The 26309-nt window shown below is 37.9% G+C and overlaps 1 protein-coding gene across 16 annotated transcripts in view; it reads right to left on the reverse strand.

Moving 5' to 3' along the window:
• The window catches only part of EYA4 (EYA transcriptional coactivator and phosphatase 4), a 143843-nt gene that overhangs the window by 33794 nt on the left and 83740 nt on the right, over positions 1-26309 (reverse strand). For 10 of the 16 annotated variants that reach the window (XM_074537788.1, XM_074537791.1, XM_074537792.1 and 7 more), the window contains exons 4-9: positions 14630-14754; positions 13432-13500; positions 8369-8461; positions 2680-2746; positions 622-764; positions 337-480 (exon numbers count right to left, since the gene is read on the reverse strand). In XM_074537788.1, coding sequence (XP_074393889.1) covers positions 337-480; positions 622-764; positions 2680-2746; positions 8369-8461; positions 13432-13500; positions 14630-14754 — 641 coding nt within the window. Of the gene's footprint in view, positions 1-336; positions 481-621; positions 765-2679; positions 2747-8368; positions 8462-13431; positions 13541-14629; positions 14755-26309 lie in introns of all 16 variants that reach the window. The other 6 variants (XM_026797369.2, XM_026797368.2, XM_026797363.2 and 3 more) reach the window with 4 other exon arrangements.

Below are 26309 nucleotides of genomic sequence, written 5' to 3' on the forward strand. Positions count from 1 at the left end.
ATATCAATTAAGGAGAAATTCTAAAAAATTACGTTAATCCAAGGAGAAACAAGTATCAAATTATGTCAGGAACATTATGTATCAAATTATACTCAGGAACATAAAAAACAAGGAAAAGAGATTTTTATATATTAGTAAATATAAAAAGTGCTTCCAGACCTGCCACTAAAAAAAAATTAGTGCATTTCACTCCATTGAAAAATTCAAAAGAAGGCTCAAGTAGGGACTGCATTCCATGCCCAGATCTGAAGTAACAGATGATCAAAATGACAACACATAAGCCTATTAGCACTGGGAAGGAATACTTAGCTTTAAATTTTAGAGGTGGCTACTCACCTGGCATCTGGTAGGAGTAGGGTGTTTGGCCTGGCTGTGGGGTGGAAAACCCTGGGCTGTAACTGAGGCACCCGCTCTGCAGAGGAGACTGGGTCTGCGAGAGCCCACTTTCCGTCTTGATGCCTGGCAACATTACACCCAAATCTGTGTAAGAAATTAATTTTCAACTGATTCTTTAAAATATTTTGTTACGGTTGGGAAAACAAAAAAAGAGAAAGCAAAACTGGCATTGCAGTCAGCACTGCTTTTATTAGTAGGCAAGGTGAATACGAAGTGGTGAAATACCGTAGGTGGGCAGGCTGTAGGGCTGTCCTGTCTGTGAGTAGGCCGTGTACACCGCGGGCTGCTGCATTCCCGAATACTGCGCTTGGCCGGCATAGGCAGACATTGTTTGAGCTGCTGGTGTAGAAAGAATGTGCGGATAGGGCCTAAATATCAGGAAAAATAGCATTACTGTGGCAACAAATACTTTGTATGTTGATTCAAGCAATAAAGTAAAGAAAAAGGTTTAAAGATGTCCAAAGGCAGTTCATTATTCTGCCAACTGCTCCTCTTCTGGGATTTATTCCATCCCCCACTGGAATAAGCTGAAAGACACTCTGTCCCACATTGCCCAAGGCACAGTGAATATTTTATGCTGTCCCATCACTACAATTTAATCCTTAAACTACTGTGTCCACTTTTAGGTGGGCTGTGCCGCTGCTGCGTGTCTTTGAATGGATTTAACATCTTTCAGCCAAAATCAGAACGCTTCAATTAGAAAAGCCTCCCCAGGTTTTTAATCCAGTGGAGGGAAACTTGGACTAGAAGAATAAAGGAAACACAGAGGTGAATGTTGAAGTGAGTACATTATGTCATCTGTGTAGGTTCTGCTTCAACAGACATGTAGCCTCTAGCTTCAATGGGAGATGGATCCTACCCATGGAGAGCAGCATAAAAAATACTGACACCAGTACTTTGGTAACCAGATGGGCTTTAAATGTTCGGAAAATATGGGCTAGGAAAATAGAATGGAAATAAAAATGGTCTTTTATTTGTGAACACTGAGGTTTTATAGAGAGATTGAATAAAATCAAGTTTAAATTTTTTGCCCTCCAGAGTTGCAAAAATATACAGAGAAACATTTTTCTTGGATTGTTTTGTAAGTCAAGTAAGGCTTTATGGACCAAGAGTTGAATAAACACACTCTGCAGAATTACGCTAACTGAAACCTGGCCATTAAAAGCCATGACTAAATTTCAGATTCCAATTTTTAATTTTTTTTTCCTTTCTAATTAATTCAGTAGAGTTGGCAGCATTTACTATCAGAAAAGGATTACTCATTAATTTAGATGCCAAAAAATTGTAACAGTAGATTGAAAATTCTATTAAACCTTGTAATGTATTTGGCCAAAAGTACCTAATACAGTTTGCCAAAACCTGTTCAAATTGAAATGATGGTTCTCACTTGAGGCACCTACTTTCTGTATTAATAAATTTTGGCTACTATCATAAGATTGCAAATTTATTTTAAAAAAGCTTGAAAGAGCTTAATTAGCTCTTGAATCTTTAGATTCAATGTTTTCTTTGTACCAAAGTCACACTGATAGCTGTATCAAATAAATGGAAACAAACAGATGGCATACTGGAATCAAGAACCCTTGTGTACTGGACAAGCAAACTAATATACTGCCAATTGCAGCAGTTTCATACATCTTTGGTGCTTCTTCCTAAAGTTCTCACTCCTGGATTTGTGTGATTGCCCAAGAGTCAGTTTCCCCCCATCAAAAAAAAAAAGGCATGAAGAAATTTTTTATTTCTAACAACATCCGTTGGCTTAAAAATAATAAGATTAAAAGCTAATCCAATTTATTTGATTTTTAAATCTTATGATATCAGAGAGGGACAAGGAAAGGGTGGTTCATGATTGTGGAATGTTTGGAAGCGTTTGGCAATGCTGGCCTTGGAAGGGTCAGGGACAGGGTTACCCCCAGTATGCAACTTGTGCGTGCAATTGTGATTTCTATATATAAACTGACTTCTCCAAAATATATCTGTATATATTCCCTGCACATGCTGTTAATATGCTGATGTCTGAGAATGCAACAGTCTGATTATTTTACTTCTGTTGTGTGCTGATATTCAAGGGTGTTTCTTGTGCAGCAACACTGCACGAAGCAGGATCTTACTCTGTAGACACACGAGGAAAAAAAAGTTGGAGAGGGAGCCAGTACCGGAGCCAGTACCGTGGCTTAAGAATTTTCCTTTTTCTCTGTTTCTCCTGCTGAACACTTGTTTGCAACAAACCACAAAACTGCCCACAGCCAAGGTCTATGAAAGACTAGAAGAGGTGCAGACACTAACTTGGAGGGATATATCTGTGGAGAGTACTGGTGCGCTGATCTGGGACTGTAGCCACTACTTGTTATTACTGCAAAACAGAAAACAAGAGTACAGCAGTTAGAAACACCATGAGACCCACACAGCCACACAGTGTGAACTAAAGCAGAAACATTAACAGAGAAGCCTATTGAAATGGACAGCTTTTCAAGGAAGCAGATGTCACCAGTACCACAACATTTAAAAAAAATAAATTAAAAACTTCCAAATCTTTCACTGTTGTGCAGAACTCTTTAGTTAGCATGGGTGTGTCATGCTTTCTCAACTTGACTAACATTTCTGAGTATATTGCAGAGGCATGTATTTCATACATCACCACACACTGTAGATCTTTCAAATTTGCAAGTTGTATTAAAAGGGGTAGTTAAAAAGAATCTTGGGATCTTACATATTTCACGGGATTGAAGTAACATACACATACCTTTATAGTCTCACATTAACAAGAAGTTCAGTTTTGGAAAATCATGTTTTATATGGTTGTGACTAATTTTAGTTAGCTTAGGTGATGGAAGATACTGGATTGGGCACTGGAAAGCAACTACCATTCTTTAAAAAGAGGACAAGTAGAATATAACCCCTAAAAACAGCATTTTTATTTTAAAGTATGTATAAAGAGTTCTGTTCAGTAGCCATCCAAATTGTGTGTATTTATACTATTCACAGCTGCATTCTCCAAGAAAGCTAACAGAACAATAGTCATAACCCATTAAAATTTCATCCAGAAGCAGCGCTCACACTGGATTAATTCCAAGTGTTTGGAAGTTCCCCTTTCCTTTAGCCATCTGTCTTGACTAAGACAGATGTATTCCAAATATATGTACTCTAAAGTGCTGAACCAATCCCTTCAGAGCAAATCCATACTGGGCAAACATACAGAGTGTCTTTATTAGGCCATCTGCTGTTCATTCACTTTTCAAAAGATTAAAGTAGTACACAATGAAGCACTGGAATTTCTTTAGTCTAATCAATCATAGTTGTACTTCAAAGTGTACCCTCTTCCTGAGTTATTCATAATGGTAGTAGAAATGAACATTCTGAATTTTATAAGTGACAAATAGGTTTAGGTTCCTAACTATTTTATGAAACATGATACATTTCTACATCCAGCCCTAATTAATGTCTCTCAGATCTACTGCTTTGAACACACAGCGAACTTCATATTTTTAAAGATAGTTTAAATGCATTTAGAATGTGTAGAACTTAAAAGGAAAGTACAGTAGAAGAAAAACAATTAACTTCTTTTTAAAATGTGCAGTAGAGTATGGCTTGAAAGTAAAGAATTGGATAATGACTTTTAAAACATGTGCCATTAGATTTCATAAAAGAGTTGCTGTTTGAAAACATATTGAGGGTTTGCCTGTAATGGAAATCTGCTAAATTTCATTTTGTGTGGATATTGTTTTTGAGGGTTTTTTTTAAGAATCCCTTTCCATGGTTTAGAGCAATCTGCTACATGTGCAGGCAGCTATTCCCAGAGTCAGACAAACCTATAGCTGTTTCTATCAATGTAACTGGTTCATAGAACTCCAAAGAATGCTCTTGGTTATTTCAGGGTTGATGAGTAATTAATCTTCCCTGTTGTAGCTCTGTGACCTTTCTAAAGACAAGCAATAGCAGCAGAGTGACCTTGGTGGTTCTCAGGGCAAGGAACTTTTGTGATCCATTATCGGCTTATTGGATCATTTTAGCCATACTGCTTCACTTTTTGTCTCATCATTTGCTGGATGAGAGCTCAATCAATTAATCACTTGGCTTAAACACATTTGCCATGCCACTCCACCTTACGTAAACTACAAAAAAAAATTAATTATTATTAATTTAAATCATTTCAGCTATCAAAACCTAATCATTTTCAGCAAAAACTGTGCTGCCTGCCTTTTCATTCTTTCTGCATATACCTTATTTTTAAAATTTAGACAAGAAAATAAAATACTTTTGGAATGTCTCTGGTTTTAAATTTCCTTGTTTTTATCCCCAGTTTTCCCTGATGATCCAGTTGTAAGGAAGAGAAAGAGGCAAGACTAAAAAAATCCATTCTTTTCACTGTTTATCTGTAGCTTGTCCCTGCAATTTGTCCACTACAAACTGAGATGTTTGAGAAACATTTCAGGGTGTGAGGCCTATCAGAAAAGAACATTGTGACCGAGTGGAGCTTGCAGACCACACCTGTATCTCACAGATGAAACTGCTAATTCTAAGGGTTATCAAACTTTAACAGCTTTGGCTGCTGGATACCCTCCTGACATCACTTCTCTGAGGACTGCTGGCAGTGGAGGAGATGATGGAGTCAGGTTCCTCTGGGTTTTGTGGTGCTTTATACAGGCATTATATGAACGGAGCTAAATACTCTTTTGTGGTGCTTATGTTAAAAAACAAAACAAAACAAAATTGTTTCTTCTCTGAAAAACTCAAATATTCTTAGGACTTCAGTACTGGAAATTACCAGAGGAATGCCCTTCAGGGCAGGTATAAGACCCTTGATCTCTCCAGTTCCCATTACTGTTGTTTCACAGAGGGGGCAAGCTGACAGCCAGCTCTTACCAGTCACTCTCTTAGTTCAAATGGCCAAGGTGGTTGTGGAGGACTTAAATGATCATTAGCTGTATTAATAGCATGTGTTGGGTTCAGTATATTAATATGGGCTGGAGTTTTGTATATTTTCATTACGTATCTGGAAAATTCTCAGAAAAAATGTTAGGTTAAAAAGACCTCATTTAAGTAACATCACAATCTCTATGCACAAGGGAACCAAATGTAGGTCAAACAGCAGTGACATTCCCTAAGTTCATCTTCATAGCCTTCAGAAATTGTTTTCTAGACCTATAAACTGTATTCTGTACCCTGTATGTAATAAATACTAAGTAAAAACAATGAGAGCATCAAATACCTCTCTCTCCACTCCACTAAAATGATAAAACAGTTCTCAAATTAATCCACAGTTGTAAGCAATATATACACAGTATTACAGTACAGCAGCTGCAACAAACTCTCAATGCATGAAGCTCTCAGTTAAGGGCTGTGCACCTCTCCCAGTCCTGTGAATGCCCACCCCATGGGAGTGTGCTGCAGAATCACAGAGCTGCAAACTGAGGACACTAATTACCAGCTGCTGCTCTTTGAAGAACACGGAGGAGGAGGAGGAGGAAGGGGGGTGCACAATGGGTCTCCTCACCTGGCTAACCCATGCCCAGAGGCACAGGATCTCCCAGGGGCAGCTCTCCAGCACAGGGGAAAAGAGCCCTGAGCATGAGCTGCAACACATAGGCTGCAGCCCTGAACAGGGGCTTCCCAATCCCAGGAGAGCTGCCTCTCTAAATTCAAGAGATCTGTGTGCTTTATCTTTTCAATCAACAGTTCACAGAATCAGTTTTCTATGGAGAATAATCTGTCTCTCCTGTCCTGTACCTGACACAATCGGTTTGACCATCACTTACAGTGGTCATTAGGGACAGAGATGACTGCTTCACACCTCACATGGCTTTTTGAGCCTTCTGCTCAGTTCCAGGACAGGTCACTTGTTTTGACTGCTCTTGGAGCAGGGAAATCAATCTAAATGGGTAGAGTGTTTGAAGGAGAGGATTTCTGCATGGCAGACTCTCAAATGTATCTCAGCACCAGGAGTTCTCTTTTCACCCATGTCTCATTTCATAAAATACAGAGAAGTGCTGGCATCATGACTTTGTCATGGATGGGAGTAACACATATATGTCCCTCATTTTCACGAAAAAGACAAACTGTTCAGTGTTGGGCTTTGCTATGCATTCTTTCAGTCACAGGTGGCTCATTTGAAACAACATCTGTCTACTAGTCAGCATTTACTGGTTTTGGCAACCCACTACACTAAACTTCCCAACTAATCAGTTGGGCTGAAAACTCAGAGAAATCCTGGTGTTGCTGAGTTTTTACCACTCTTTAGTACTTCTCCCATAAAATTAGAGGAAAAAATTTGTCTGATTTTGTAGTACAAGTAAAAGGCAAGCACAGAAGTAACACATTCAATCTTTATGAAAGGCTGAGTGCATTATCAGGGCAGCTCTGCGTCTCGCTCTGATGATGAAGACTGCACGTCACCCAGACAGGCAGACTATTGATTTCCCACTGAGAATGACTGTAGTCATTTACTGCTTGAGTTTGTGCATTAAACTGAGAATCAGGTTTGTATTTCTTTTGAGTATGCAGGTGGCTAACAGGCAAAAAAGGATTATGCAAGGCTCAAATTCCTGCCTTTTTTTTAATCTTTTTTTTTTTTTTGAGGCACCAACTTTCCAAACATGCAAAGTGTAGAGATCTCAAGGCTTCTTTTGAAGTCAGTGGAAGCTGGTGGGTGAGTGGCACCTGGGGAAATCAAGCTGTTACTTAGTTATCTAAACCTGAGCTGAAGGCTGCAATTCTTGGCACTCCGATGTTGCCTTAGCCATAGAATAAAACTCAGCTGCCTTAAATACATGGCAGAACCTGATAAAACTTCACCAACAATGAAAAAATCATATACAGAGTTGGATATTTTATGATTTGTAATCATTACTAATAAAATTTTAGCATTGAGTGAAAACAGAGTGAAAAAGAATAGCTAAATTTTTGCCCAGAGTATTTAATTTTTATGGAACTTTTTAGCCTTTAGGGTGAGGTTTCTCTCAGTACAATTATAATGAAAATAAAAATGAGGACATTTTTCTAATCAGAAATAGTAAATACTTTATATCCCACAAAACTTTTCTTCAGACATTAAATTAGTTATAAATACTTTTCTGAATAATTAACTTTTGGGTTCAACTGATGGCGAAAAGACAATTCCAAAACCTGATTAAAAAAAAAATTAATTACACAGAAACATAGTGATTTCCAAAATATTTTAAATACAGCTTGACTACCTAAGTCTACCCAAGTAACAACAGCATCAGCGTGGCGTGTGATTCATGGCTTTGGAGTTTCATTTCAGTCAGGCCATTACTGAACTCATATTTCCAGATGCAAAACTTACCCTCCCTCCTCTCCTCTTTAATATTATTATTAGCAGGGTGCAACTGAATGATTAGAAGGCTGATTATCTGTACCTTTCCACAGTTCACCACATTTTAATAATTTATAGGGATCTACTTAAATCACTGTTGGTTTGAATTTTTTGAGAAGTAATTGAAGCCTATGATTATTTATAGTAAAACCATTTTCTTGGAAAGAAAGTAGCTCATCCCAGTGGAAAGAGACTAACATGGCAATCTGATCAGTGTTTAAAGTAACACACTGCTAATAGGAGTAAAAGGATTAGCACTGAGGCATAAATCTTAAGATTTGAAACTGCTCAAATTAGCAGGGCTGTTACAAATACAATCCCATTTTTTTTCCTAACATCATACGAGACTAACGCTGAGATCTACAGTACCATAATAACAGTATTATTTTGAGACTTTTGCAAACAGCAGAGGTCTAAGGCATCATTATTAGGCATTCTTTAAAGATCACATCTCACATAAATTGCTGAGTTGCATTTACAAAAATGAAAAATCTATTATTATTATTATTATTAGGTACAAAATACTATAATATTTTATAGTAGCTTTGTAAAGATTGCTTCCACGCAAATGTTCATTAGTGATGGCTATTAAATGCTGCATTAATGTGCATCTAACAAAAAGTCATTTTATTATGGCTTTACCTGACCCAGTAAAAGTGTCAAGCGATGCATCTCCAGTTGTTGTTGCTGTTTCACTGTTGTTCATGGGTTCTGTTTTGACTGCAAGAAGAGACACTACATAGGAGAATAAGTAGACATGAGATTTTACTTCTAGATTTGTACTGGAGTCCTCATGCCAATCTCACTAGTGGTAGTCCAGCTCAAACAAGCCCACGTGCAACAGCTTCAACCTTTGCTCTGGCACCATCCTGAGACAATTGACAGGAATCTGACAGGAGTGCCCATTTATCTGCACATCTCTGTACCTGTGCATTCATCCAGTTATTGGTTTTGGCAACTGGAATATCTCTGGGGGAGATTTCACCATAAATTTGATTGATTCTAACAATATCCTAAGAGTAGCACAGAGGAAGGAAACATTAACTGTCAAGGGATGTAGCACATAACAGAAATAGTTTTGCCTGACAAGTAAAACAATTATAATATGGTTTCATGATAATACAAAAGGAAATTACTTTCACAGTGCCAGCACAGCATGTTGCCTTTCCCCTTCCCCTTTTACAGAGTCTGTGGGGGTCTTTTTGAGCTAGGCCACCAACAAGCAATATTTTATAACTGAAGAGAGAAGTTTGAAAGAAAAAAAAAGCCAAAGAACTAGAGTAGGACACAAATGACAGCCATGACAAGTAGGCTTCTTAATCAGAGGTTACCAAACAGTTTAGTCTACTCTGAACTCAAATTTATTTCTTGGGGATCATCATGCAGTCTTACCATCCAAGCTGTAACTGAAAGCACAAAAAGCACCACAGAAGCAATACAAATATCTGTAATTAAGTATGTAAGTATGTTACATGGACAGAACATTTGGCATGGATTTTTGTAATGGAATTTGGGAACCACATCCCAATTTGGATTCCCAATGGAATTTGGGAACCATCCATCCAGCTGGTGTGGTAAGACACAGCAATAGAGAATGTGCTGCAGCTCCTATTAGCCTGTCTGACTGGCAAATGTGGAAGCCTCAACATATTAATGCAATTTCTACATGAAGGGCTGGGCACGAACACTCATCACACGTTTCTGGATATCACAGGTTGGTGCCCAGGGCCACATAGAGAAGAGGCAATGAAGACCTGCACAGGCAACCACCACAGCTGCCTGCCAGGTACCCAAATTCCAAGGGCACAGCCTGGGATTTGTGAAGAAGCCTTTGCTGTGGCAGGCAGCCTGGCAGAGCCCCCCAGCAGGTCTAACACAGGCCAAGGAGAGGCGTTCTCTGCCAGCGCGTTACCTGACGCCTCTGAGAGGCCTCAGCTAAGCTGACCAAAGCTCTCATCTGTCAACATCACTGCAGCCACGTTTGACTGCACTGGCAACAGCAAAGGAAAGGGGGGAATTTCAGTTTTGAGGTGGCAATGTATTTAGAAACTGTGGCACAGATTCAAGTCACCTAAATCAAGCATATAAAAAGTGCCCACTAATCTCCCTTTATGTTTAGATGAGACAGAGAGGTACTTCCAGGGGTTGATTCCAAGTATGGCGTGAGCTGCCCTCAAGCTTGCCGTCCTCATACAGGCAGAGGAAAAGGCTGTGCATGAGATAAATAAAGGATTTCATTTCCTCGTGGGAAAAATGTCCAGAACAACACCTACAGACTCACTCTGCTATTCTTCCCTGTGTCTGCGAGCACTGTGAGTTGCTCATTAGAAATTGCACAGCTACCAGTAAAGCTGCCTGTGACAAGCCCTACCTCTTGTACAAATTCACATTCCATTTCCAGTCACACTGCCTAATGGATCTTATTCAGGAAGTCACATGGGATGCTGCTGATGCCTACAAGTGTACAAGTGACCTGGGCTGAAGTCAGAGGGACACCTGTTTGGATCATGCAGGAGAAATTGAGATGCATTTGTCTCTGTGACTGGTGGTGCCCTGCAGCATTACCAGTGCACCAGTGCCAAACAAACCAAGTAGCACCTTCTGGTTTCAGTCATACAGTTGCATCTTTCCATCTACTGTCTCAGATTAAAAACTTTTTGCATGTGTGTCTTTTGAATGTAAACTTTTCATTATTGTTTCTCTTTCATAAAACTACCATAAATAGTAGTTAAAACTACTAAATAGTCTCCCTGCAAGCAGCGGGATATTAATTCAATATGGAATCATTAGGGAAGAATTTCAGCCACATTTTTGCAAGCTGTCATGCACTCCTCATTTTGCTAGCTATTATCTTTTCAATTAAAAAAAAATAAGCTGTGACAAAAACAACCCAAAATGAAAAAAGTAATTCTTAAGAGCAACAGAGTAATGAGTCATTCCCATTTCTATAATTATTTGAGAAGGATGTGATTTTATTTTCATCATATCAATAAAACACATATCAAGAAAAGGTTCAAGGGCCATTTGTCACAAAATGATGATCTCCATTAAACCTCTCAGTCATGTGGAACATGAATGGTTGCCTGAAGTATCAAAAGTATGTAAATTAATTTATTTGCTGATTAGTACATACAGATGTCTCTATGAACTTCTGCAAAGTCTGGACATCTACCTACATGAAAAAAAAAGTACTTTTTAGTACCTTTATCTCTTTTTGCTTAAGAAGGTATTTCACTATTGTACATAGTCAGCTACAAATGTTCAGTACTGCATCCAAGAAGACAGTATGTGTTTAACTGTTATATTTAACAAAAATGTCAGTCATGAATTGAAATGTTTACTTTAGAATTGTGTCTAGTTCTGGTTAATGCCAGCTGCACTGCACTGCCATCAGCATGAATAGACACAATCTTTTTTCTTTCCCTGTCAAGAAAATAATCTAATACAAAAGAAACTCTCTCCTGCACTTAACTTGAGGAAAAACATTATATTGGCACTGAATTTTGCTGGAAAATACCTACAGAAATTGTTTTTATATGTGCTTGACTTTAAACAGTTCTATTTTTTTGCATTCAGATTTCATAACAGTAAGGAATTCATCAAGGTCCTTTCTCAGTGTAGCTGGAAATTTTTACTACTACCTATTTTTCTTTATGTTTTATGTCATTAAATAAAGAAGGGAAAAAGCACAAAGCTAACTAAGGAAAAAGAAAATATTCTAACATCACTTTAAGAGAACTAACTTTTTTTGTTTGTTTAATGTATTGAAAGAGTGAAAATAAAATTAAAAGCAACCTCTAACTGGAAATACATTTGAGTGCTGCTAGCAGTGAAGACTGCCCATGTTCTGCTTTCAGATGGGATAGAGCAAGCAGCTGTGTGCTGCTTAGCTGCCAGCTGGGCTTAGACCATGACAACACAGTGACAGAGCAGAGCTACAAACATCATCAGGTGCTGGGGCACGTGGTGCACAAGGAGCCCCAAGAAGCTGGGCTTGTTCTGTCCTAGGAAGAGGAGGCTGAGGGGAGAGCTAATTGCTGCCTGCAGCTATCTGCTGGGAAGGTGCAAAGATGACAAAGCACAAAGGCACAGTCACCTCAAAAGGTGCCCTGGGAAACAACAGGTGGGAACAGATACAAGCTGCACTAAGGGAAAAATCCAATTAGATGTAGGAGGAAAATTCAATGCTGCCTTGAGCGACACGATCTAACAGCGATGTTGGCTCTGCTCTGAGCAGTTCTTGGCCCAAATGGCCTCCAGGGATCTCATCCAAACTTCATTATTTTACGGCTAACTCAGAATACAGCTCCCAACAAGCAACAGCTTCTACAATAGACCTTGATGAAAGATCAAAATGGCTGCTATTCGGCTGACCACTTTTTTATTTTCTCTAAAGCATTCCTCTATGTTAAGGACTGAAAATGAATGCAGAGTTTTAGGGGCAAGAGGTGCTAGTACTATGCATGAAGAAGGACAAGCAAGTGCAACAGAAGTTACAGCAAACAAATCTGATTTTAAAAGCTTATGTAGAACAATAAAACCACACAGCTTGTCATAGGAATGATTTTCTTCTTTCTTTTAGCAGGGCTTAAGAGTTTTCCTGGGAATATATTCAACCAGAAGCACAATTCTAAATATTCTACTGCCTATGGAAAATCTAACACATTGTATTTCCTCGCTACTAATAATTAGTACTTAAATTGTTACCTTCCACATTTACCTGAACATGCTGAACAGCTAAAAAAGGAGACAGCCCAAGTTATCTCAGTCTTCCTTAAACTTAAAATCTTGTCATTCAGCAGCAGCATTCACGTGGAACAACTTATTCTAGTGCAAATGATCTTTTGTGCTCAAGAAAACTTTTTTTCGGTAATTTTTCTTGCATATATGTTTTACAAATGGCAAGCTGATTCTGAGGGATTTTTTAAAACAACAAGTTTTTTGAAATCTTCCTAACTTTAGTCCAAACCTGTACAATTTAAGCACTTTTGTAATGACTTGTAGAGAAACTTAGTGATGCATGTTTACATCTATGATTAATCCCATATGTACTGTAATGATGTCACATATAGAGTTATTATTAATCCTTACAACTTCTGACAATTAATAATACATGTCAGGAAACTCATAAGTGAAAACAACAGCTTGGAAAATTTGGCCAAAATTTTGCAAAGTGGCAAGTTACACGTGGCAGCACATTAGACATAAGCTTTGATTAATAATGAAAGCCTTAGTAGGAGTAAGAACAATACTGTCAACGTTGACTTGTGCTCTGGTAATCGTGCAATGTTTTACTTAAAAACAAAAGAAAAGCAAATGGGCATTCTGTGAAAATTCCATCGGTCTGATTTCCACCAATGCTGTCTGCTGGCACTTCCCAGCAATGCTGAACACCACAAGACAATCCCAGTCACTCAGAGCATGTAGACAGCTAGGCTAATTATAAGCGAGTTAAATTCTCCTTGCTCATCAAATGACTTTCAGAGCATTGTAAGATAACTGCTTGTAGCAACTTATTAACAGTTTTCTGGCTGTGGGAAAAGCCTTTGAGAAAGTGTAGGAAAAAATGCTTGGGGTGAGGGGGAACCCCATGAGAACTGAGTTGAAACTGCATAAGAGAAGACCAGAGAAAATGGAGAGAGATGTCACGTAGCAGCCATGGGGACACACCACACACGCATGCACTGTACCAGGCTCTCTCATACTTGTTGCAGAGGAGGGAGTACTACAACTCAGCAACCAGTCTGCAGTATTTAACACAGTCATGTTGTCTCCTGAGAACAGCAATGGTACAACAGTTCATTCTCCCAATGCCTGTTCAGTGTAAATGAATAGTCTTCAAGGCAAAGCAATGTTTTGGCACTTTAAGTCAAGCCTTTTAACAGAACTGTATTGGTTTTATGGGTATTATTTTAACTGGTTTATTTATGCACATTGTATAATATAGAGGCATCCAGTTACTAGTGTTCTTTAATAGCATGCTGGAAGTTTTCTCTATTCTTTATGCTGGAATAAGGATTCTGTTTAAAAATATGGTTCAGCCCTTCTTTGCAGAGCTCAGTTACCCTCCCAGGCACATCCACTTGTTATTGACATTGACAGACTTTTATTTAAATAGAGTAAGTGAATAAAATGCTGAACCTTGTGGCCAGAAAGAACAAACCAAAAAAAATTTCTTAGTACCAACTGCTAAAATAGACAGTAATGTATAAACTGTAAAGAAGGAACTCTAGTTTGACTCATATCCATGGTGTCACTTTCATGGACTGCACCTCAGAATGTGACACCCTGCCTGCCACTGCTATGGTAGAAATGGTTATCTGAAACCATTGGAATATCTGTATTGTAGTTATATGGCAGTGTTACAGCATCACCTACAGCATTAATGACCAGTTGCTGCTGAGGAAAACAAACAATCCCTTTATTACAAACTTTCATTACCTCCCAAGAAGTGAAATTCAGCAAAAAACCCTCCATATTTCCTAAGTCTAATTGTGATGCACTTCTCTTGATAATGATTTTAATTTAACATAAATGCATGTAACTCAGGGTATGAGAGTAAATTATTACTCATCAAGGAAATATGACACAGAAAATATAATTCATTTTGTGAGTTACTAACAGGTATAAGCAAACATTTAACACCATGTTCAAATCAACCATCCAAAAATTTTCCTTATTTCATCTATGCACCTTGTTTTAGTTCTGCCTCTCACTTTAGTCGGTGCAAATCAAAGAATTGATGGTGGAATTAGAAATTTACACTTGTATGACTGGCAATTTTTCATCATTCTTGCTGGATTTATAAACAGGTATACGATAATTCTTGAAATTATGGTAAAAAATGCATATGACTAAAAACTAGCCAAAACTTTCTGTGTGCCAGCTGTGTCTTATACTTACCTCCTGTTCCATTTGTTGTGACTGATGTGCTACTGAGATTAGATTTATCCAATTTGGAACTACCTGGTGCATCACTACTTCCAACAAGATTATGAGGACTGGCTAGATCCTGCATTTCCATAGACCTGTTAAAAACAAGGTGACAGTATTAATACATTGTGATACTATCCAAAATATTCTGCTTTTTCTATAATAACTTTTTTTTTTTTTAATATGGAGAGTTTGCAAAGCATCCAGGCTAACAAATCAGTGCAGGTACCTTTGACACCTTTGCTTTTTACCAAACCTAGGAAAGTAGTTAACAGCAACATTGCCACTATTTTACACTTTTCCTTTAGATATTATGAAGTGACATGGGCTTATGAAACTTCCCCTGAAACACACCACAGAGTTTGTGCATAAGAAAGCCAAAACAGGAACTTCTGCCTCTCATTATCTGTATTCCAACCACCAGCATTTACTGCATCCACACTGAATTACAGGAACAGCCTATACAAGTGAATGAACAGAACTTTTGCGTACATCTGGAAAATTCTTCACTCCTACAGATGTGCATATTCTTCTTGGATCTCTTGATACTTGTTTTCTTCTGCGTAATTTCTGGGAAGCTTGCAAAATTTCAGGTGGATTTAGGCTGCCATGAATTGCAGCCTCACAGTTACATTAGGGCCTGTAGATGGCTTTCATGCAGTGACAACAGATCTGCCTTTCTCAGACAAAGACAGAGCAGACACGGAACACTTCTTGTTAGACCGGTAATTGCAATCCAATTTGCAGTCTGTGCTCGCCCACTCCTTCTTCATTTATATATTAATTACACAGATTTTTTTCCCCCAGAGAAACAATTTTCCTATATATGTGCAAAGTTGCCAGCCCATGTGTAACAAGAGAATGATTTACCATATCTGTACTCCAAAAGCCAACAGAAAGATTGACTTACAGAGGATGTGAAAGCCCTATTACATGGTAGAAGGCCGAGATGGAGAGGAAAGAGATGAACAATTGGAATGGTTGGGTAACCACAGCTCCCAGGTATTCATATTCTGACCAGGACAATCAATGGCAAATCATTAAGGGCAATACCCAACATCTTATTGAGTATTGCCCTTAATGATTTGCCTCAAGTAAATTTACTTGAGTATTAACTTGAATTTATTTCAAGTTTCACTTTGAAACTGCCTATCTTCTGTGCTCCACAGATCCTGCTCTGTAGAAAAACAAACAAAACCCCACTACCTTTCCATCAAATATGGGTCTGCTGGCTGAAACTGGATTTTTTCCCCTCCAGAAAATGAAATTATCTGGCTTTTATACTCCAAATTCTGCTGATCTCCTGGATGATTTAATCCCTCGCATTACATTAATTTAACCCAAGACAGAGCTTTCATGTCTTGAATATATTTGAGAAAATGTAGGAAATACTATATCTCAACTGAGAAAATAAATGGAAGCTTTACCCAAAGCCACATGAAGCAAAGAATCCCATTTACTCAAGTAAAGGACTAAAAGTCAACAATGAGATGCTCTGGCTAAGTCATTGGTAGGATAGCCTGCCCAGCAGCACTGTGGATGAGCAGGGAAAAACTGGTATTGCTGCTGGCCATGCACCAGCAGGTAAGGATTTTACAGCCATATTCAAGGAAATGAAAAGACACAAGCTGAGATTTGAACTGCATTGAACACAATTTCTTCATCTAATTGTATATACATTTCTACATCTCTGTCAGCAATGCATTTTATTTGTTGTCTACTGGAAATGTGATCAGTGTTAGATAAAATAAAATGAATGCACTTTGTTTACAAGTCTGCCAGGTTTTGTTTAGCGGTTTCTGTACAAGTATAGCAGCTAAAGGTTAAAAAAAGTCTATGGGTTTCCATCTTGTATGTATTTAAGGTAGCAGAAGAATGCTACACAAAATAAACAATGCATGTTTCATTGCATACACAGCGTAATGCTCCCCACGTGTTCACTCAGCAGTTTTAAACATCATGATTTCCTGTTGAAGTATGATCAGCACACAGATACCTAATGGGCAGCTCCAGCTTAGAAAGTTCACACGTGTTTTTTTCCCCTTGTTTTGCATGTAAGTTACCACAATTTCTTTTCAGATGGGCATACATCATTGCCAAAGATGCAAATACTTCAGCAGCATTTTAGAAGCAAAATCACTGGTTCACCTACCTAGTGTTTTTAAGTATCCATTTTAAGCACTTTTCACAGTCAAATGAATCAGTTTTTCTTAATCAAATCAGATCTTCTTTTCATCAGAAAACTAGGTCCACTAACTCTCATTTTCTTGGCAAAGAATATAAACAATCAAATTTTGTAAAATGAATACTTTTTGTTCCAAACAAGCATGAAAGCTTCTGTGCAGAGAAATATTTTTTTCACCCTAATTTATTTTCTGTAACAAAAATGACATCCCATCCACAGATATGGCAAGTTAATTAACTAAAAGCATTTTTAAATAGTGCCTTCACAAATAGACATTTTTTTCTGCTGGAGTAAAAGACATCTTGTACTTAATGGTAGTCTACTCAGAATAAAAAGGATATCCAAACCAATAAAATTTTCACAAAACCATGTGTATACATTGTATTATCCTGGGTGCTCCATCCTGTGTGAACAAGTACAGGGATTACTTTAATATATCCCTATGTGATTTATTTACAGAAGTGCACATGTTGCCTTCTGTGTAACACATATCATTCAATTCACTTTTCTGGATATATTTAGTTTACCTTTAGCCTAAAGACTTCTGAGGAAGATGTAACAGACTTAGTAAAATCTTATCTTCCAGTGAATGCAGGATTCAGGAAAAATGCTTAGTAAAATGGACAAAATAATTCCAACATCTTGAATTCATTTTGTCAAACGAAATGTTTATCAGAGTCCTGCTTTCACTGACTTAATCAGAAGCAGGTTCAGGTTCAGTATGTGCTTTCCTGCACTAAAAAACGTTTAAAAGAAATCTCTGAAGAAGTAATTAATACTTCTGAGTTTATGCAGCTATTTATTAAAGACTGCTTTCTAGTAAATGCAGTGTGTTCCAGTTTAGGTGGAATAAAGTTTATTGTTAAAGGTGCTTATAAAATTACACTGTACAATTTTAATTTACATATTTTGTTTCTCTGCCACGCACATAACTGAGCTTTAGTTTTATCCCTCCTGCAATATCTCAAACTGTTATTTTTAGAATATTAAGTAAAATTATACATTTTATTAAAAGATGCATTTTTTCAGGGAGTGGATTGGATAAGAATAAGTTTTAATTATCTCTTGACTGTTTGAAGAAGATTTGCATTATTCCCAGCTTCTGAGCAAAAACCTGAAACCTGGCAAGACAGATTTGTCTTTTATTCTGCTTTGGCTGTGCTTAAAGTCTTTGAAAGTTGTTATTTGTACATGCTTAGTGGATCATTTCAGAGGCTTACTGGAAAAGTCTCTAAAACATCCCATTTCACAGAACAGTCTCCCAGATCTCAGTGGGCTTTAACTCCAATCTGTAGACAATCCTACCCAACTGAAGAAGGTTTAAGAATCTGCGTGGGGATTCTGAGCCTTCCCCGTCAGAGCATATTCTGTTCCCCAGCTTGAGGTTACATCTTTTCAAGGGTTTCAAGCCTATGCTCAGAAGTGGATTAAGGAACAGCATCCAAAGAGACAAATTCCATCCTCTTCTCTCCCATTTTTACAAGTGTGGATGAACAGAACTTGTGCCCACCCCAGACCACCAGAGTGCACAGCCCAGCACCATAACCCGGCTTTGCCCAGAAGGTGTAAGCAGGACTAATTATCATTGGGCCCTGTGACAACTGCATCTCTCTATTTCTGTGCAGCTTTCACTTGTGTTGTTTTAAAGGCAAAAAGCCCAAGCCTTGCTTCTATAGTTGTTTTAAAAATTCCTCTTTTTTCCCTCCCTTCATTACAATCACATAATTATTTGTGCACTGCAGACATAAAATTTATTTTCAGAAAATCTGGGTTGCTATTACTGTGCTATCCATCTGCATTTCCTGTTTAACTGTTATTAAGGTGGACTTAGAGCTGGGTCCCTCCACAGCTTGTAACTCCATTAATCATTTTTTAATCCTACAAGTAGAACATATTTATATAATTTTCTTGAAAGAGGTGATGTTTTAAAATGTAAACTTTTTGCTTCATAATCGAGTTCAAACTTTTTTTACCAAAAAGATCAAAAGTATGAAATAATTTAGCAAAGATTTATAAAAGAATAAATATTCTAACATGAAAACAAAGTACTTCAAATACCAGCCCAACCAGAACATTTTACAAATACCATTTCCTTTGTGTAGAATTTGAAGCAAATCCAAATTAGAGGAGAACCGAAAGAAGGACTAGATGGAGCCTATTTAAAATTGAATAATTTAATTTAGTTTGTAAATAATCATAGCAAAAATTTTTAAAATATTTAAAATTCTTTGCCAGGAAATTCACCACATACATCTCTTTAGTAGAATCTCATGAAACTTCACAGAGGCAAAAATGCATATTATTTTTTTTATTACTACTACTACTATTATTATTATTACTATTATTTTTAGGTTAGCTTCACCCCTGTTTTTCTAGTATGCCTCCTGTTGTAACACAAATTCTTAAATACTCCATAGTTTCTCACAGAAACGTGGAGTCTTGTCCATTTAAGTTATCAGCTACCCCGGAGGTTCTGAAATTAAGCAAACTTTCCTTTATTACAAATTAAATTTTAGTGCAATAGGAAAGTTGGATAACAGAACTGTTCAAACTTGGCTTAAATCTGTTTCCTACTGGCATCATCTCAGCTCTCAGACCAACTACACTGTTTTGAAGACAAGTAGATTATTTTTTTTTTCCATTTCCTACATAGATTCTTTTAGGCAGAGCTTTCAGCCATGTTCTGAACAGGACAAGTGAGCTCATCTCTCTTTAATATGCAGTCTGAATTAGATCATACAAGCCTTTATTCTGACAAAAACAATCAAAATGGATGCACATACACAAATGTCATTTGTCCAATCTACATTAAATCCTCAACAAAGTTTAAAACAATCAATAATTTAGATAACACCACAATTATAAAGGCTTTTTTTCCCACTGTTTTAGGATTTTGGTTTTGTTTGTTTGTTTGGTGTGGTTTTTTGGTTTTTGTTTTGTTTTTCTTTTAAATTACATTCATAATTAGACCAGATATTTTTCATGTTTAGTTGCAACTACAAGAATTTTAAATAATGCAACTAGAAAGAAGTTACATCAGCCTTTCAAAGGCTACAGAGGGCAATAAGAAGGAAGGTGAAGAGAGAGAGAGATTCTGGATGATGGACAGGTTTCCAGAGAATATACAGTTGTATACAAATTCACGTACACTGACACACAGACACATCCAATCTTATAATAATTCTTCAGTGCTCAATATAAACAAAAACACACGTTTAAATGTATACACAACAAAAAACTTCCCAACCCCTTTCCACAGAAGATCTCCACCAATAATGCAACAAAACAGAGCCAAAAAAATCTCCTCAAGTGAGTAATATTTCCAATCATTTCATCAACCCCAACATAAAAGTCAATATTTTCTTTTCCAGATGCTTTTGCACTGTTTATGGCAGTATTTTTCAATTTTTTTTGTCAGTGTAAAAGGTAAGGAAGGAAGAGTACAACCAATGAAATAAATCTATTCCATTGAGACAACTACTCCTCTTGTTTTCCCTGGCTCATCAAACCCACCTATAGATCTTAAGCTTAGTAGATGGCCAAAATAGCAGAACTTTTGCTATTCTAGGCATAATATCCCAAAAGCTGCTCCTCCAACACACAAGTTCTGAAAACCTGCCAGATTTAAAAACAAATAATAGCACTGGACACTAGCAAGACCTCCTTCTTGCTCTCCTTGAGTCCTCCTTTCTTAACTTGTAAAACAATACAGTGCTGAGAAGCAGTAAAATAATGTCATGTTATATTGATAAAGCCAGCAAGTGCTCCCCAGAGTTTTATTTTATTACTTTTTTTTTTAGCAATACAGAAAACAAGTGCTTACCTTTTTGCAATTGTTTGGGGATAGGAAGTGGATTACAGCTGTATAATTTCTGTTTCTTATGTGTTTGGAAGTACAGTGTCAACATTCATATTAAAAAATAATGAACAGAGGCAAAAGTAAAGTCACATTCATATTCCAAGAATAAAAATACTTCCATCAATCTACAACCAATGTCAGACAGAGGGTACCAAAGAGAGGGAACCTTAGTGAAACAAAGAATTAAAATGTCCAAATTTTTCTTCTATGTTAAGGAATTCCACATAGGTAATAAAAAAATAAAAATATCACAAGGTTGAGCTTTGCAAAACTGTAAGTACGAAGTAAGAGCTGTACTAGACTCTCTATAGACTACTCATTACAAGTTTGAATATCACCATGCAGCTTCCCAGCACACGAGTTCAAGCTCACAGGAAAAGAACCCATATCCAGATATTGCAATAACTGCACTGTGGAGAGGAACAATAATCTGAGGAAAATTCAAAAGTGCCTGATTTTGTTTAAGAGCTTTTTGGATCTCAAATAAACTGCCTGTCTTACAGAGGATGGGACTCCTTAGGTAATTCTTTGGGGTATAAAAAGGCACAAGTTGTGACTGTATCAGTTTTGCTTTCCTGCCTATTGTTCTTCAATATTCAAACCTAATACGAGGAGAAAAAACCCTCTTGCAGACAGTATTACTTTACAGGAGCTGTCTGACAGGCAGACAGGTCAGTGCCTGGGATGCCCTTGATGCAGAGGGCTCAGCTGAGAAAGTGGGTGAGCAGGTTTGGTGACAAAGGCCGGCATTGTCGCTTGCCCCTTGCACCATTCACAGCTAAAGAAAAAGACATTTCTTTTAACAGCACTGCAGCATCTTCCCCATCCCCCATTCCCATTTCCCCAGTTAAGCTTTTGCTATCATCCTCCCTTTTGTGACCCCGTGCCACCTGGGGCTTCTCCGTGCTTCCTAACAATTAGGTGACAGATATTTTTTGTCTTTATTAAATCTAGGCTTCCCTCTTTTCTTACTGCAGGAACAATTGCCAAAGGTTGAAGATTTTGTTAATTTAGCTTATGGCTATTGCTTTAGTAATAAGCTGATAATAATTTTTTTTTTGCTGAAAAGGATATATATATTTGTTCTTTCTGACTCTAGTAAGAAGATATGACTAAATACTGTGAAAGATAATTGCTTAAAAATTCAAGCTTATTTTAGTCAGAAAAGAAAAACTGGTATTTTCTTCTTGTGCCTGAAAGTGAGAAGTTTAACTTTTTCTCTTATGATGATTAAACACACCAATTAATTTAGACAGCTTGGATTGTTGTGCTACATAATTGCTGAAACTATTATTTGCTTAAAAGCCAGTAACTGCATGGCTCCCCTTGTTTCTGATTGACTGAGACATTTTATTTCACTTTAATGTCATTTAATGTGGTTTCCAGAAAACCACAGAAAACTGTCTATTCTAGTGCAGTTCAGTCAGCCACAAATCCACATTACAATAATTTTTCACTGCTTTCTGACTTTTATTGGGAATGAATGTCATTTCCCTGTCACAATTAAAAGACAATGCAAAATTAATTTGGATTTCCACATTTTTGGATAAAACATAGAATACCTAGGAGTCATTTCAGGACTCTCCTGTTGGACATGTAGCTGACTTCTCTAAAGCCAACAACGATTAAAATAAATAAATAAAAATCAAGACAAATCAGGGGGAGTGGAACTTACTAAGTTATTTACCTCATCATAAACTTCCAGCTCACATGCTCTATGCTCAGGATATTGTTCAATTACAAAACACAGATTCAGAGTAGGGAAATAGGCAGGCTGACACCGAAAAAGTAACAGGAGGTGCTTTTTTTCCATATGCTCCTATTCCACATCATGTCTCCACTCTAACTTTAAAATAGGTTTGAGTTGATGAAAGCAAATGATAGTTTTATATGGGAAACTGTTCCATTCTGATATAATAGACTAATGTACACACAAAAGGCAAAGCTATGCTGAACAATACCTTCTGGCCAGCTGGATCCCAGCCTTTCTGATATCTTTTCTGAGCTAATGTGACAGCCCCAGTTTTGATGGGATACAATTTTAGCTCAGGGTTTACACTCCAATCACTGGAGGAAGTATCTGGAAAGAGGCAATATGGTATCTGAATAGAAAATTCCCATCTTCTCAAGGAAAAAGGCAGCTGGTTGGAGAAAACCACTCCAGGAGCCAGAGAGAGAACATCTAAACCAGTGAGTGTCAGGGGCCTGAAGGAATAGCAGAATGAGGGGCTGGGTGGTCAATTCTTTGACTCCACATGGAGACCATCCCAAGCCTGAGCATGTGAACAGAAAACACATAAAGATACACAGGCAGCTGCTACTAAACAAAACAAACAAACAAAAAACCACCCCAAACAAACAAAGCAAAACATTAAAGTAGGTTTTGAAGTCCTTATATGAGTATTTAAGTAAATCAAAAGTCATAATGACAGCACAGTTCCATGGGGAGCTGTCAAGTCTCCAACTTACATGAAATATAAACTACCAGTTTACAGATACATAAGATCTAAATGCAAGTCTTTGGATCCAGGGCCACATTTTCAAAGATTAATTCACCCAACAGCTTCTGATCCCTTCCAGATGTGACAGGCACTTGCAAACACTGTGGTTCTGACAACATGATGTGCTGTGTCATAAACAAGTAACAAACACTTCTGTGGAGATGGCTGGAATGCAAACAGCAAGCCTATGGCCTTCCCCCCTGTGCCACTACTTCTGTACAACAAGCGCTCAGAGTCCCATCTGAAAAATCTGCTGGAAATTTCAGACTCCTTTCCACATCTCTGACAGACGGACATAAGGAACAGGTAACAAAGCCAGTGACTGAAGATCTCACAAAGTCCTTTGGTGGTTTTGAGTCTGATTTGAGTCTGTTTCTCATATATACAGAGGAATGTGGAGATGATCAGCTCTGCCAATTACTAGTCTGTTGCTAATGTGTCCTTTGTAAAACACAGCCTCCAAAATGACACTGCTTATTGCAGTCATAATATTATGAATTTAAATATAATAATGTCAACTGTATTCATGTCAGACAATATTTAAGCAAATATAAAATTGGGAAATCAGAGATGAAGGGCTGGGAATTTTGCTGTTGGCTTCAGTGGAGCCTGGACAGCATGATGTAAGTGTGAACTCATATTTTCATTAAAAAAAAGAGCAACGGGTGGGTTGTGTCTGACTCACCCTAAATTGAGATGTCTGTTATATTTCAAACTAGTTATTGTAATATGGTTCTTCTTCACCATGGAATGTCCAAAGAAAAAAAAACGTCTTTCAGGTGTGCTGCATGAAGAGTGACCATACTCACTTGAATGTAATTTCTTTAGCCACCAGTACAGGGGCATGGCAAGAACTTCATCAGCTTCCAGAAAGGATGAGTTATGATGACAGATTAGGCAGAATACAGGAGTTGCCAAAAACTTGTAGTTTTCATGCTCTATTCATATTTTAATGCAAACATTCTGAAACTTCTCTTGGTAAATGCAATATACAGAGAATTACTGGCAAGCAGTCTTAACGTGGGAAACATTAACACATCTCACTTTTAACAGTGAAGTTCCCCTTATAAGTTAAATCTGATCTGAATCTTGGCTCCCAAGACAAATATTCTGTAGTTTACCTCATGTGGAGCACATTATGTTTGGCTCCAAAACAGTTTGTGTCAAAAGCAATTATTTCTGTTCTCTAATCGCAGTCCCAACAATGAGTTTGGTTTAGAATATAAAACAAATATATGCAACTTGCTGACTGCCTGATGCCTTAACTGCTTCAGCATCTGACCACTGTAAGGGGTAGTTGGGCACAGCCATTCTGGATGGCAAGGTACACTAGGTGTGCTGCACACACATCCCTGTCATTTTGCCCAGAATGACCTTATTGCCTGGAAGAACCTAAAAGAATTTTACATAACTAATTACACGCAAAACAAATTCCATTATCCTAAGCAAGAGAGAGAAAATGATGCTCTGAAAAATGCACTGAGGCTGGCTGTTCTTTACAACTGATATAAAATGACTACACATCATTTTGCTTTGATGTTTGATTTCCCCAAGTTATTTTATAATTTGAAACTTAAAGCATGCACACCTTTTTCATTTGGGGTGAAGTAGGTGATTTTTCTAAGAGTCAATAAATACGTGTCTCTGAGAACTCTGGGGCACAGTTCCCTTCCCCTGAATTATCCCCTTGGGCCACAAGAAGGGGCAGGTAACAGCTGCAAATCTGTAACACCTCCATTTCCAGCTCAGCCTGCATGCTGATAAGCCAGCCCCCAGGCCAGGGCATACCTGCCTGCCTGGCCAGAGCCACAGGAGTGGCACAGAGCCACAGGAGTGTCACAGAGCCACAGGAGTGAGTGGGGCACTGGCAGAGGCACCACTGCAGCCCTTGCTGCCCCAGCACACACACAGCAGCCCTGGGAACCAGCCTCTCTGCTGGCTACCCTCACTTAGAGCTCCCTCTGTTCAAAACATGGCTTACACCAAATGGCTGGACCTCACCAAGACTTCTGACATAATGCTTAGCCTCTTAAAATCATTGGATGTCCACCTCTGTCCAAGTACTGAGGGAAAAACAAGGTAAAGGAAACAAGCCCCGCAGCGCTGTTGGTTATGTCCACCCACATCCATACTTTGGATGCAAGATTGTAACTAAACTGCATTCAGCACAGGTTCCCCACTGGTTCCCCAAGAACCTGGTTTGCAACACAGGGCAGAGTGCGAGATGTTCATAATAACAGGACTGCTTTTTATAATACATTTATTCTTGTTTCTCAGCAAATGTTAAAATATTGCTGTTGGGAAACACGGTATAATAATGAAATGCTAAGAGGGATGAAAGTGCTTCTCTGGTACTATTTTGAGAAAGTCATGAAAAGCACTACATCTTTGAGAGCACAGGGGTTTATTTTCTATTTAATTTAATCTACATAATTAGAAGGAAAATAAGACATAAGCCTGAAATAACACAGGAATAAAACATGATCTTATGTCTAGTCACCTGCCAATTACTTCTAAACTGAAAAGCAAATAAAATCCCAAAACCCTTAAAAATTAAAGTGACAGAGATTTAGTTGTAAATTGAAACAGAACTTAAACGGAATTCACCAAACAGGATGTCCTCCCTCTCTGCCCTCTTCTGCACTCGCACCACACAATAAATAATTCTGTTAAAAAGTTGATCCGTGGAATTGCTTTATTTATTTGGGCACTGTATGTGCGTTTCTCCACAGCTCTGCCAAACATACCTTCCCACAGACTTGTTGCTTCAGTCCTGGGCCTCTCTTAAATGGCAGACACAAATCCCCAGTGAATTAGATTGAGACCATCATGCTAATTTTCACATTTAACCAAAACCAGATTTAAACTTATGTTTTCAAAGGTGGATGGCTAGTGGAAGGCAAGTATATTTCATGCTTTTAAGAGGAGGTAAAGTTACTTCTGCACTACAAATGACATTAAGAAATTCCCAAAGAAATTTGACAATAATACGAACTCAGAACACAGTAAATTATATCACTTGGCAGCTATACTGGAGAGCTAAGTCCAGAATTGCCAACAAAACTCAAGACACACATTTGGATATATGGAAAGCTTTGCAATGAC

This window comes from Zonotrichia albicollis, chromosome 3 (genome assembly GCF_047830755.1).
Source record: "Zonotrichia albicollis isolate bZonAlb1 chromosome 3, bZonAlb1.hap1, whole genome shotgun sequence".
Classification (NCBI taxonomy): domain Eukaryota; kingdom Metazoa; phylum Chordata; class Aves; order Passeriformes; family Passerellidae; genus Zonotrichia; species Zonotrichia albicollis.